General features: G+C 40.0%; 1 protein-coding gene across 8 annotated transcripts in view; it reads left to right on the plus strand.

Annotated features, from left to right (window-relative positions):
• ZFHX4 (zinc finger homeobox 4) overlaps positions 1–14860 on the plus strand; it is a 181766-nt gene that overhangs the window by 160804 nt on the left and 6102 nt on the right. For all 8 annotated transcript variants that reach the window (XM_082233705.1, XM_082233709.1, XM_082233711.1 and 5 more), the window contains one exon: positions 319–5697. In XM_082233705.1, coding sequence (XP_082089831.1) covers positions 319–5697 — 5379 coding nt within the window. The remainder of the gene's footprint in view (positions 1–318; positions 5698–14860) is intronic.

Below are 14860 nucleotides of genomic sequence, written 5' to 3' on the forward strand. Positions count from 1 at the left end.
GTTTATCTAGCTGCACTGGTTTGCTTTTGAACTGCTAGGTTGGCAGAAGCTGGGACAGAGAAATGAGAGCCCACCCCTTCATTTGATACCAAAGAGTCTTATGGTACTTTCATGGATCACAAGCCTGTGCTGAAGTCAACACTGGGCCATGAAACCTTATGCCATAATAAATTAGACATCCTTTACAGTGCCACAAGGCTCTTTGTTATTATTGCTGCAGCATACTGGCTCCTCCTCTGGAAGTTCTTTCTTTTAATATGTATTATGTATTCAAATGCTATGGAGCTATATAATTTCTTTCCTTTTTTTTTTAACCAGGTGAAAGTCCTCCAGATGAGAAGAACACCTCTGGGCTTGAAGAATCAAAAACTGGAATGGAAATTAAAACAGAAGAACAGAAGCCACTCAAAGAATCTACTGAAATGCCAGATTGGAACAAAAACAGCAGTAAAGATATAAAGATCGTCGAATCACTGCCTGATCAGTTGAATGAGCAGCAGAAGAGGCAGCAGCTTTCTGTTTCTGATCGCCATGTCTATAAATATCGTTGTAACCATTGTAGCTTGGCTTTTAAGACTATGCAGAAGCTTCAAATACATTCCCAGTACCATGCTATTCGGGCTGCTACTATGTGTAGCCTTTGCCAACGTAGCTTCCGTACATTCCAGGCTTTAAAAAAACATTTGGAAGCAGGCCACCCAGAACTCAGTGAAGCTGAAATTCAGCAGTTGTGTGCATCTTTACCTGTAAATGGTGAACTCTGGGCAGAGAACGAAAGTATGGCACAAGATGAACATGCACTAGAACAGGATATAGAAAGAGAATACGAGATGGACCAGGAAGGTAAAGCAAGTCCTGTAGGAAGTGATAGTAGCTCCATTCCAGATGAAATGGGCTCAGAACCAAAGCGGACCTTACCTTTTAGAAAAGGGCCAAATTTTACTATGGAAAAATTTCTAGATCCTTCTCGCCCATATAAATGTACAGTGTGCAAAGAATCTTTCACTCAAAAGAACATTCTTTTGGTTCATTATAACTCAGTGTCTCATTTGCATAAACTCAAAAAGGTGTTGCAGGAAGCATCCAGTCCAGTCCCTCAAGAAGCTAACAGCAGCACTGACAACAAACCCTACAAATGCAGCATTTGCAATGTTTCTTATAGCCAAAGTTCTACACTGGAAATTCATATGAGATCTGTGCTTCATCAAACTAAGGCAAGGGCTGCAAAATTAGAACCAAGTAGTAATGCAATGAGTGGAAACAGCATAACAGGAAATGTTAATAGCCCCAGCCAGGGGATGGTAGATCCTACAATATTACCAGCAGTTAACAGCAAGGAAACCCACATAGATGCCAAAGAATTAAATAAAAAGCAAGTTTCTGAATTAGTTTCTGCTCAGCCTACACATCATCCTCCCCAGTCACCAGCACAACTGCAGATGCAACTCCAGCATGAATTGCAACAGCAAGCAGCTTTCTTTCAACCCCAGTTCCTAAATCCAGCATTTTTGCCACATTTTCCTATGACACCAGAGGCGCTATTGCAGTTTCAGCAGCCACAGTTTCTTTTTCCATTCTATATTCCTGGGACAGAGTTCAGTTTGAGTCCTGATCTGGGTTTGCCTGGTTCTGCTGCATTTGGTATGCCTGGCATGGCGGGCATGGCCGGCTCGCTGCTAGAAGACCTGAAGCAGCAGATGCAAACTCAGCACCACGTCGGTCAGACGCAGCTACAGATCCTACAGCAGCAAGCACAACAGTATCAAGCGACGCCACCTCCAATCCAGTCACAAAAGCAGCAGCAGACTAGTAAGTTAGTGAAAACCGAGCAGAACAGTGCAGTAAGTGCTGAGTGCCAGATGATGAAGGATACACCACCATACAAGGAATCAGAAGAGATTTCAGAGAAACAAGAAAAACCAAAGCAAGAATTCACAAGTGATAGTGAAGGACTGAAAGAAAACAAAGATATGAAGAAGCAGAAGTCCTCTGAACCAACCATCCCACCACCTAGAATTGCTTCTGGGGCAAGAGGAAATGCGGCCAAGGCATTGCTGGAAAACTTCGGCTTTGAGCTGGTTATTCAATATAATGAGAACAGACAGAAAGTACAGAAAAAAAATAAAGCTGGTGATTGCGAAAATACTGACAAATTGGAATGTGCAGCATGCAGTAAATTGTTTTCCAACATTCTTATATTAAAGAGCCACCAAGAACATGTTCATGGACAGTTCTTTCCATACGGTGCATTAGAAAAGTTTGCCCGTCAATACAGGGAGGCTTATGACAAGCTTTATCCTATTTCACCATCTTCCCCAGAACCACCACCTCCTCCACCACCACCTCCGCCTCCACCTCCGCCTTCTTCACAACCTTCTTCATCCAGTTCTGGAAAGATTCAAAGCATTACTCCTACTCCTTTGCAGGCTCCACCACCAACACCGCCGCCTCCACCGCCACCCCCACCGCCACCTCCTCCTCCACCACCACCTTCTGCACCACCGCCAGTGCAGCTGCCAGTTTCATTAGATCTTCCACTTTTCCCTCCAATTATGATGCAGCCAGTGCAACACCCAGGATTGCCTCCTCAACTTGCCCTCCAGCTACCACCAATGGATGCGCTGTCTGCAGATCTTACTCAGCTTTGTCAGCAACAGCTAGGATTAGATCCAAATTTCCTACGGCATTCTCAGTTCAAGCGGCCACGTACAAGAATTACTGATGACCAATTAAAAATCTTGAGGGCATATTTTGATATTAATAATTCACCGAGTGAAGAACAGATTCAAGAAATGGCTGAGAAATCTGGCCTTTCCCAAAAGGTTATCAAACACTGGTTTCGAAATACCCTATTTAAGGAGCGACAAAGAAACAAGGATTCCCCATATAATTTTAGCAATCCTCCAATAACAGTTTTGGAAGATATAAGAATTGAACCACAGCCAACTTCTTTAGAGCATTACAAATCTGATTCAGCGTTCAGCAAGCGATCATCTAGAACTAGATTTACTGACTACCAGCTCAGAGTCTTGCAGGATTTTTTTGACACAAATGCTTATCCAAAAGATGATGAAATTGAACAACTTTCAACTGTACTTAACCTACCTACTCGAGTTATCGTTGTATGGTTCCAAAATGCACGACAGAAGGCTCGTAAAAGTTATGAAAATCAAGCTGAAACTAAAGATACTGAGAAGAGGGAGCTCACCAATGAGAGGTACATTAGGACTAGCAACATGCAATATCAATGTAAAAAATGTAGCGTAGTTTTCCCTAGGATCTTTGACTTAATTACACATCAGAAAAAGCTGTGTTATAAAGACGAAGATGATGATGCACAAGATGAAAGCCAAACAGAAGATTCAATGGATGCTACAGATCAAATGCTTTACAAGAATTGCACAGTTTCTGGCCCATCTGAGTCATCAAAAAATATGGCTTTAACAACAGTAAGCTCTGGATCTGGTTCCAGTACTCCTTTGCTGCCATCACCCAAACCTGAACCTGGAAAAACCTCTCCTAAACCTGAGTCAACAGAAAAGCCAAAGCAAAATGATACCATACCTAAGCAAGCGGAGGCTTCCTCCCAAGGCAACAAGTCAGTGCAGCCTGCACCAACCACCTCCTCTGATCCGCAGCCCTCAGCTTCTCAAACACAGCAACAGAAACAATCCCAAATAGGAGGCAGACCACCTTCTGCATCACAGACGACCCCTGTTCCCTCCAGCCCTTTAGCAATCCAAATGACGCCTCTTCAGAACAGTCTACCTCCTCAGTTACTACAGTACCCATGTGACCAGTGTACAGTTGCCTTTCCCACTCTAGAACTTTGGCAAGAGCACCAGCACATGCATTTCTTAGCAGCCCAAAACCAGTTCCTTCATTCCCAGTTTTTAGAAAGGCCTATGGATATGCCCTATATGATATTTGATCCAAATAGCCCTCTGATGACTGGACAATTGCTGAGCAGTTCTTTAGCTCAGGTGGCACCCCAAGTGAGCTCAGCTCATACGGCTCACCACGCTGCTTCAATTCCTGGCTCACTTAAACGAAAACTGGATGATAAGGAAGATAACAACTGTAGTGAAAAAGAGGGGGGAAACAGTGGTGAGGACCAGCACCGGGATAAGCGATTGAGAACTACAATTACTCCAGAGCAACTGGAAATACTCTACGAAAAATACCTTTTAGATTCCAATCCTACCAGAAAAATGCTAGATCACATCGCACGTGAAGTAGGACTAAAAAAGAGAGTTGTACAAGTCTGGTTTCAGAATACAAGAGCTCGAGAAAGAAAAGGACAGTTCCGTGCAGTAGGTCCAGCTCAGTCTCATAAAAGATGTCCTTTTTGCCGAGCACTGTTTAAAGCAAAGTCTGCTTTAGAAAGTCATATTCGCTCTCGGCACTGGAATGAAGGAAAACAAGCAGGTTATAGTTTGCCACCAAGTCCTTTGATAGCCAATGAAGATGGAGGAGAGAGCCCACACAAATACATGTTTTTTGATTATCCATCGTTATCATTAACAAAGATTGATTTATCGAGTGAAAATGAATTAGCTTCTACTGTCTCAACTCCAGTTAGTAAAACTGCAGAAATGTCACCGAAGAATCTTTTAAGCCCTTCTTCCTTCAAAGCAGAATGCAACGAAGACATAGAGAATCTGAACACAGCTCCTGCTGATGGTGGGTATGACCAGAATAAAACTGACTTTGATGAGACTTCATCAATTAACACAGCAATCAGCGATGCCACAACAGGAGATGAAGGAAACAATGAAATGGAAAGTATGACCGGTAGTTCAGGAGATGTGAAATCCACATCCTCTCCTAAAGAGCCAAAAAATGTTCTGAATGACAGTTTGCCAAAAAACACAAACATGCCTAATATGGAGAACAGCGATGACAAATTTCTATTCTCCCTGACTAGCCCGTCAATGCATTACAGTGACAAAGATAGTGAACTTGACCAAAGTGTTTACATTACTGATGATCCTGATGATAATGCTGATCGCAGTGAAACATCGAGCATAGCTGATCCAAGTTCACCTAATCCCTTTGGAGCAAGCAACCCTTTTAAATCGAAAAACAGTGACCGGCCAGGTCACAAACGATTTCGGACGCAAATGAGTAATCTGCAGCTTAAGGTCTTGAAGGCTTGCTTTAGCGACTATCGGACTCCAACCATGCAAGAATGCGAAATGCTAGGGAACGAGATTGGCCTGCCAAAACGTGTGGTTCAGGTTTGGTTTCAAAATGCTCGAGCAAAAGAGAAGAAGTTCAAAATTAACATAGGGAAGCCATTCATGATCAATCAGAATGCAACTGATGGCTCAAGACCAGAGTGTTCCCTATGTGGGGTGAAGTATTCTGCACGTTTGTCCGTAAGAGACCATATCTTTTCCAAACAACATATTTCAAAAGTGCGAGAAGCTGTGGGAAGTCAACTGGACCGGGAAAAAGACTACTTAGCTCCTACAACTGTTAGACAGCTGATGGCACAGCAAGAATTGGACCGTATAAAGAAGGCTACAGATGTTCTAGGCTTAACAGTACAGCAGTCAGGCATGATGGAAAGCAGCTCACTTCATGGAATCAGTTTGCCAGCAGCTTACCCAGGACTCCCTGGCCTTCCTCCAGTTCTTCTGCCTGGAATGAATGGTCCATCTTCCTTAACAGGGTTTCCTCAAAGTTCAAACAGTAAGTAAAAAGGAAGAGGATAAATTGTTGCTGCTTTTGTGACAAAAGGAAAGGGTGTGTTGGTTGCCAAAACATTTGCAGGTAGATCCATTTCTGTTAGTTCTGTGGCTGTATATTAGAACATTTTCTAAGAAAAGTAAAATGGAATGTGAAAGCAATAACTTACATATACACCTTTAAATAACACCATTTAAGTAACAATGTAGTGTTTGTTTTTAGCACTTTTAGATAGTCAGGAAATTATTTAAATACAGTAATAAAAAATATATAATTGAAGTACACCACAAACTAGCCAAGGGCAGAGCATTTGAACTCAAGTCCACCTTTATTAACTCGCTGCGTTATCAAATAGTATGAGTTGGGTATCTTTACAACTTAATAGATTTTCCATGAACTTTCACCACAGTGTGAAATAGTTTGTTTCATAAAAGCAAGTCAGGAGATAATATTTAGCAACTAAGGCAAAGGTCCAGTCATGTGAAAATGAGGGCCTGTACACTAAAATACATTGTTTCCTTGAATTTATCTAGTTTAGCCTGTGATCCTTAAAACCAAGTCCCATTGAAATAGTGAGATAATCATGGCAAAGACTGGGCTATTAAGACAGTTAATGACTCTGGGTTCAAATCCTGGTTTTGATCTGCTGGGAAATATTTGTAGACTGGGGTTACAGACTAAGGCACTGAGTTCAAAGGTATTTATTTAAATTAGCATAAACCTGCATGTTGATAGGCATGGTTTACGTATGCAGGGGCAAAAATGCAAACAGATTTTTTTCCTGTCTTGTAATTTACTTCAGAGTTAGTTAAATTTTGATAAGAGTCGTTTTAAAATCTGCTAATACAGCCTTTATTCCTTACCATACATATTTTGTGACTTCTGAATAAATACTAAAAGTGTTCTACAATAATAGGTTCAAGATCCACACTGCCTACTGCCAGTACTATGCATAGGAACAGCACCTTTCCCATGCAGCATTCTTCTCATTCATCCTAACAAAAATAAAAAAAAAGCTCTTTAGCATGGATTTTTGTAGTTTTCATTTTTGTTTTTGGGGAGTAATATTACAAGTAGGCACCTTTCTATGAATAATGCACCTGTTTATAGGAAGTTAAATAAACTATGAGGCCCAGCCCACCCATGAGGTTGGGGTGAAGCAGTCACCATAGGTGGTGGAAACCCCTCAGGCGATGCCTACGTGGGTGCCCTGCTGCCAACAGATAAGTGCCACTGCCGTCGCCCATGTTTTTCAGAAATGCCTGAGCAGGAATCCTACTTCATGGTTTATATTTAGTCTCCGCAGTTCATATCCTGGTTTGATGGGGTGAAGGGTTAGAACTCTAGAAGACAAATAAAAGCCCAAATCCTGTTCAGTATCTGAAACTTCTCAGATTTTTCCCCCCTTGTCCAAATGCTTACTGAAGGTTTAGATTCCTCACTTAGGTTAGGTTTTTGTTACAGCCCTTACCTCCAGCCCAGAAATTGAGACCCAGTAGATTTTTTTGAGGTACATGGTTTCAGCACTACTCCCCACTCCCACCCTTCTGGTTAGCAGAGTATGAGGGCCTTCTTGGTAAAGCATGTCATAGCACTCAACAACTTCTCTTAAGCCCTTCATAACACTGATTTGCTATTGCTGAGAATTGGTGACCTGCCAGAATTATCCTATGGGCTTTTCAGCCTTTCCTCATAGAGTACCTGACTGGCTCTGTCAAAGCTCTGTGCTCCCTACGTCCAGTCAATTCTGCGTTTCTGCAAGTGCAACAGTATACATATGTTGGTGTTTTTGATGTCAGGAATAAGGGCAGAGTACATAACTTGCTCTGCTTTAAGACAAAATTTGCCCATAGTTACTGCATCAGCATTTTGGCCATCTGGAAGTGAAATAATATTTAGATTAGGTAGTAGATGTAGCTACTGCCATGTGTGCAGGCCAACTCTCACTACTTATTGGTTAGGTGTAGATAGCTCACCGTATGAACTGGACCACTCAAGTTACCAAATCTTCAAATCATTAATGCAGCTACATAATCAATGAAGTACCGGTTAGGAATGAGGCACACTTTCACCTGATGTGGCTAATCTCTCTGAATAAACGCAAACTAAAGAGATAGGAGATGTTTCGTTCTTCAACATACTAAGTAGCCCCTCCATCCTATCTTTATTGCCCAGAAAATATATGTTCCTAATGGCTCTTAATGGAGTAGTGGAAGTGAAAGCAAAATAACAGATTATATTAATCTTTCATTAGTGAAAAGTACTCCTCAAAAGTTCTTTAATATATGCTCAATGCTGATATGCTTCATATCTTATTAACCCACTTTTAACATATCCTTGTTTTGCTGTGAGCAGCACTTCACATCTGTGTTTGATGCAGCGAGAGAGATTCAGTCAGGATCTTCTTGTAGTCCCACCCTCTGTGCTGATCCCAGTTGCAAACCTTTACAAGAGTTGGTTTTTTAACCTTGTAAAATGTTTCAAAATATGTTAAAATTCCTGCTACCTGTTCCTGTGGGTTTTCCCTACCGCATACTCAAACCATGATACATGACACCTGAATTTAAATGTGTAATCTTCTTAATCTTTCCTCTTCATAGTTATGATCAGATAGATATATGATGAAATAGACAAAATTATCTTTGAGCATGTTCTTCACATGCAATTAGTTATTTACATAAAGATTGGAAGAATTAGAAAAGATGTTTTCATTAACATAAATAAGCTCTGTTCTATAGGTGCTTCAAAACAGCAATGGGTACCGTATTTTTCGCTCTATAACACGCACCTGACCATAACACGCACATCGTTTTTAGAGGAGGAAAACAAGGGAAAAAATATTCTGAATGAAACAGTGGACGTATCATTTTTGTGCTTCATGCTGTGGCCACAGACATGTGATCTGATGGTGAATTTGGGGTGACCCAATGCAAAAATCCTGAGAATCCCTGTGGATCCATGCTTTGTAACCACGTTTTTGCACCATTGCAGCCCCAGGCAACAGTGGGTGCGTGATTTTTTTTTTGGGGGGGGGGCAGGCTGTAGCCATGGACATGCTATGTGCTCTGATGGTGAATTTTGGCTGACCCAATGCAAAGATCCTGAGGATCCATGTGGACCCATACTTTTTAACCACGTTTTTGCACCATTGCAGCCCCAGGCAACAGTGGGTGCGTGATTTTTTTTGGGGGGGGGGACAGGCTGTAGTCATGGACATGCTATGTGCTCTGATGGTGAATTTTGGCTGACCCAATGCAAAGATCCTGAGGATCCATGTGGATCCATGCTTTGTAACCACATTTTAAGTGGGGAGGGAAGGAAAAACACAGAAGGCTAAGAATGCAGGAGAGGGCTATAACGTGAGGAAAGGAAGGCAAAAGTTTCCCCCCACCCACCCACACAAGCCAGCCAGCGTGTGCTCTCTCTCTCTCTCTCTCCCTCTTTAAATGGAAGAAAGCATATTTGAATGCTGTGTGTCTCCAAAAACAAAAAGCAGGAAGTCAAATCAGAATTTTAAGCCGAACCTGTAATCTCTCTTCCCTTCACAAACATTGTTCCTCCGGAGCAGGGAGAGGATAGAAGGACGGACGCTCTGCTTCCCCCTCTACTTGCCTGGAGGGGAGGGGCTTCCCCTGCTCTTTGTTCCGTTTCAGCAAACACAGCAAGGAAACAGAGAGGGCGGGCAGTAAGACCCTGAGGCAGAATGCAGGAAACCTGCCACTTCCTCTCTTCAGGCTTCCCTTCTCCCTGAAGCGCGGTTTGATTTTTGCCTTATTTTTCGGCTCCAGGGACCACACATTCGCTGCATAACACGCACAGACATTTCCCCTTCCTTTTTAGGAGAAAAAATCTGCGTGTTATAGAGCGAAAAATACGGTACTTAACAGGCAGAGCAGATGAAGCAGACTCTAACCTCAGAAAGCTTATGCAGTCATACATTTGTTATTCTTTGATGTGCCACAAGACTCCTTAACATTGTGCCACCTAACAAAATATTAATGTTATGGTGTAGTGTTTGCATTATTTGGCACATTTACAGTATAATCCTAAACATACCAGTTCAGAACAAACCCCACTGAATTCAATGGAACTTACTCTTTGATAAACATATATAGCATTACTGCTTTAATCAGTCTTACAGTTGCTGCACTATATGTCCAAATCATGTTCATTCATAAACATTCATTCATTCATTATGTCTCACCAAAATTTGAAATCATGTCTCACTGCTTTCTGACGTCCTTTGAAAGTTGGTTGAACTGAGATGCAAAATGTAAAATTCATAAAAGATATTGGGTCAGGTGGTACCTAACACCAAGAAAACTAGTGCTAATATGCCCAGGAACCTCACCAAAATGCTGGAGAGGGTGCACCTCCACAGGCACATACCTCCACATGTGGTGGGAGTGTCCCCAAATCCAACTATTCTGGACAACAGCCATACGAGAAATATGTAAAATAACTAAGCAAGTATTAGAAATCACCCCAGAATTAGCCCTACTAAACATCTTCCAAGACAATAATGCTCATTTACACAACAAAGAACTCATAACCCACCTACTTTCAGCAGCCAGAAACACCATAACCAGACACTGGAGAGACCTGTCAGGAGTAAGCATGGACCAATGGTACCAAATAGTATGGGAAACAGCCTTACTAGAAAAATTAACCAATAAACTGAAACAGACACGGGGACAAACAGAAGAAGACCCCTTTACCCTGGTATGGCTCCCCTTTATCACATACACAGCCCAACAAGGCAATGACAATAATCCATCAACAGCATACAAATCAATATGGCTAACCTGACCCAAAACACACACACACCCCACTCACACATGGAAACAAAGATCATCACAAATGAACAACCACACCCTAGGCCAACCCCAACCTCTCTCACCATCAAAGGAACACAAGTGAACAACAGAGAACCTGTACAAGCAACACTGACACCAAACCCTACATATATTTAGTAAAATAGAAACACTGCCACCCGACCCCACCCCCACCCATCTTACCCCCCCTCCACCCCTCTCCCCCTTTTCTTATGTCTCAACAAATGAAACTGATTTGTAAAAATGTTATATGGAAAAAATACGAGAGAGAGACATTACACATACTTCTGTAAATCAAGAAAACCTTTAATAAAAATACATTAAAAATAAATTAAATTAAATTAAAGATATTGGGTGGTAGTCAAATAAAATTTACTCAGAGTAGACCTACTGCAATTAATGACCAAGGCAGAGTTCATTAATTTCAGTGGGTCTACTCTGGGTGAAACCTAGTTGAACATAAAATTATTTGAAAAGTCTGCTTGAAGTGACCAAGAAAATTCAGTGCAACAAGCCAGACCATAGATAACAATATCAAGGGATTGAGACCTGCACACACACACACACACACAGAGAGAGAGAGGAATGAAAACAGTAAAGTAAAACTGTGTGCAGCGGTGATTACATTATAAGATGTAGCTTTCATGTTAGCTGGAACAGTGTGGCTGGACCTATATACCTACAAAAACAGATCCATATGAATTGGAAGCAAATGAAATTCTAATCCCATTCAAGTAAATTATAGGGATGCAAGAATTTTTCACACATTCCAGTGCACTTATTAAAGCCAGGTGTCCTAACAAGAGCTCAGAATGCCAGACAATTGAGTGTTCTTAGGTCAAAGCAGGATGCTCCCTGTTCTTCTACTGCAATTGGTGAAAATGTCTATGAGAACAAAACTGGGTAAGATAATTGAACCTAAATCCTACTAACATATTTTATACATTGTTGCAGTAGAAATGCATTTGACTAATTCATTTTTCATTCCACCTTGAATATGGTGGGATTTAGTTCTTAGTTAACATGCACAGGATTATGTTGTTAGACCCTGGTACTCTTTAGTTCTTGGTTTACCTTTCCTTTCTTCATACATCCCTTTACTCATGCAAGTCCTTCAACACCCACGTCCCTGCTTAAATAAATTTAGCACCTGTTATAACTATTTACCGGTACTTGCTTTTAGTCTATTAGAATGCTGTTGTTTCATGTTATTGTCTCTCTCTGACATCATAGTCACAAATACAGTGGTACCTTGGTTTTTGAACATCTCGGAAATCAAGGGCTTCAGTTTTTGAACGCCAAAAACCCAGAAGTAAATACTTCTGTTTTCAAATACACCTCGGAAGTTGAACGGCTTCCACTGAGTTTTTTTCCAATTTTCTCTATATAATTTGCAGACCAACCTTTGCACTTCAGTTTTCGAACGTTTCAGAACTTGAACAGTCTTCCATAACGGATTATGTTCAAAAACTGAGGCACCACTGTATATGGTATCACATTCACAAATTAGGTTTGTGGCACATTAAAGACTTAAAAATGGCATAAGCTTTCATGGACCAGCTTTCTTCTTCATCAAACACATAGAATGCCATTCTGAGTTGGCAGGTATATATGTGTGTGTTTATGTACACACACACACTAACATATGGATAAACATACAGAGAATGATATACCCGTGATATCAGAGGGAAATGAAATGCAGGAAATGCAGGAAATGCAAGAAGTGATGATGAGATTAAAGCTTCAATGTATGTAAAATAATTGCAGTGATTCTCTATATCATTGTAGGGAATCTGTGGTCCTCTTAATGTTATTGGACAACTCCTGTTAGCTATCTGTTTGATTGAAATAGGGGTTCAGCAGCATTGGGGTGGGGTCATAGGTTCTTCTTTCCTGGTACCATGCAGATATACTGCAGTTTTTTGTATCAACAGTGATTCTTCTCATAGTTAATGTTCCCAGGCCTTTCTAGCTGATCTTATATTTCATTTAAAAACATTTGGAGAATAGGAAATCTTTAACTTTGCATAAATACATCTTGGTTAATTGTGCTGCAAGTAGGAATGGTCCATTCATCTCTACTCCGTTCAATCATTGATCAGTTAATTTTTAAGTTGCCCATTCATTTGATATAAGGGCAAGACACATGCTTGGATTCATGCTATGATTCTATGTGAAGACCAAAAGATCATAATAATTTCTCCCAATATACTATATATCTAGTTGTTAGCCCATATCAGAAATAGATACACACTACTGGTAGGGAAATCCATACATTTAATATGAGTGGCTAACATTAAAATTTAACACAGTTGTCACTTTTCCCCCCTAATAGTCCATTCAATACTATTGTGTAGTTAGTCCAAAAAGTCACTATGTACAGTAATAAGGACATCAAACTTGTTTCTAATCCTGGACAATATATTTTAGTTTACCATTAAATAAAAATAATGATTCACTGACAAACATCAAATGGTTGCCTTGTTAAATCTTATCACCTCTTCCTCTAAGTTCTAATTGCTTTATCCTAAGCAATGCTAAGCACCTGGATATCGATGATTTAAGCACCATTCAGGCCCACTCAATTAGTACTTGAATGTAACTAATATTCATCTATCCTTGCAGTGCCCAGGGTTATCACTCTTATCCTCTTACACTGATCCTAGAGAGTGCTTTAAGCTCACCAATCTTTGAACATTAGAGTTTATCTGTTCTCATTGTTTTTATAAAACTTCTATTTCTCTGTAACAGCTTCTTTAAAAAAATGTTTCTACAGTATGCTGGCCAATTATACTTATCATAGGAACTGCATTACAGTATTTAACTGTAACAAACATTGTCTATACCTGGTATTTGAAGTGTGACAAGGAATTTTTCATGCATTGTACATAGATACTCCAAATAGGGTCAGTGCACGTTTACAGTTTCTTTTGCTACTAAAATACATAGCTGCATGACTTATGTCAATAAAAACAACTACATTGCTGACCAGCTGTACTAACACATATAAAACCCAATCCTATTCATGCTTACTTGGCATTAGGACCCCATTTAGTTTAGAGGGGCTTACTCCCAAGTGAAAAAATTGTCCAGTAGCACCTTAGAGGCCAACTAAGAACAAACTTAGTTGATCTCTAAGGTGTTACTCGCAAGTGGTGTGCCTAAAATAGCAAGCCAACAGCACAATCCTAACCATGTCTACTCAGGTTCCCTCTGCTTTTTTACACTTCCAAGTCATATCTGATTGTGTTTTAGAAATCTTAGCCAACCAATTTGGAGTTAAGTACCATCTATGAATCATTTTCAAATAATTCTCTTTCAATGAATAACATGTAGTAAATTTCAGGTTGTTTTTCCAAAGTTTCTCTCAGAGGTTAAGATCTATATTATGCCCTATATCTATTGCCAGTGTTGTCATTAAAGCTTTAACTAGCTCGTCTTTTGTTTCCCAGTCTAATAAAAAATTATACATTTTAGACAGAAGTGTATCCTTATTCTGTAAGTCGCCCATTGTCTATCCATATTAACTCTCTTAATTGTAATTGCTTCAGTGGGAGAAAGCCATAAAAGTGTTTTTCTTTCCAGCAGGTTTTTATATTTTTCCCAGACTCTATACAGATTCTTCCTAAGAATGTGGTTCATAAAACTATTATAGATTTTAGCCTTTCCATACCAAAGGCATGAATGCCAGCCAAATTTGTTCGATACAATCCATTCTTTTAACCAACACAAACAATCTGCCTCATAATGCAATTGCAGATCTGGCAAGGCAAAGCCTCCTCTTTCTTTTGTATCTATCATAATTTTATGTTTAATTCTTGGCTTTCCCCCCTGCCGGATGAATTTAGAGATATTGTGGGGGCTTTTCATTCTTTGAAGCAGTTTAAATTATTTACAATTGGGATTGATTGGAATAAAAACAACATCCCGTAGAGTATATTTTAATGGCTGAAATTCTACCTAACAGGGAGGGTTTCATTCTCTCCCATATCTCCAATTCTTTCTCAACCTCTTTCCACAATTTAATATAATTATTTTCTTTTCTTTTTTTAAATGATATTTATTGAGAATTTAAAATTACAGAGAAAAAAAGAAAAAGAAAAAAGAAAAACAAAAAGGCATTAAACAGTACACCTCAATAAAAAGAAAACAGAGAACAAAACACACAATACATCAAAACCAAAAACAAAAGCAAACAAAAAATTTAAAAACAAATCCAATATTCCCAAATCTTTATCTTTCATTAACTTGTTTCATCGACCTCCTCGCACCTCCCTTTTTTGTATTCTAGTTTTTAATTATCTCAGCAAATCCTGTCCATCTTTCACTAT

The sequence above is a fragment of the Podarcis vaucheri genome (genome assembly GCF_965113315.1).
Source record: "Podarcis vaucheri genome assembly, chromosome: 8".
Classification (NCBI taxonomy): domain Eukaryota; kingdom Metazoa; phylum Chordata; class Lepidosauria; order Squamata; family Lacertidae; genus Podarcis; species Podarcis vaucheri.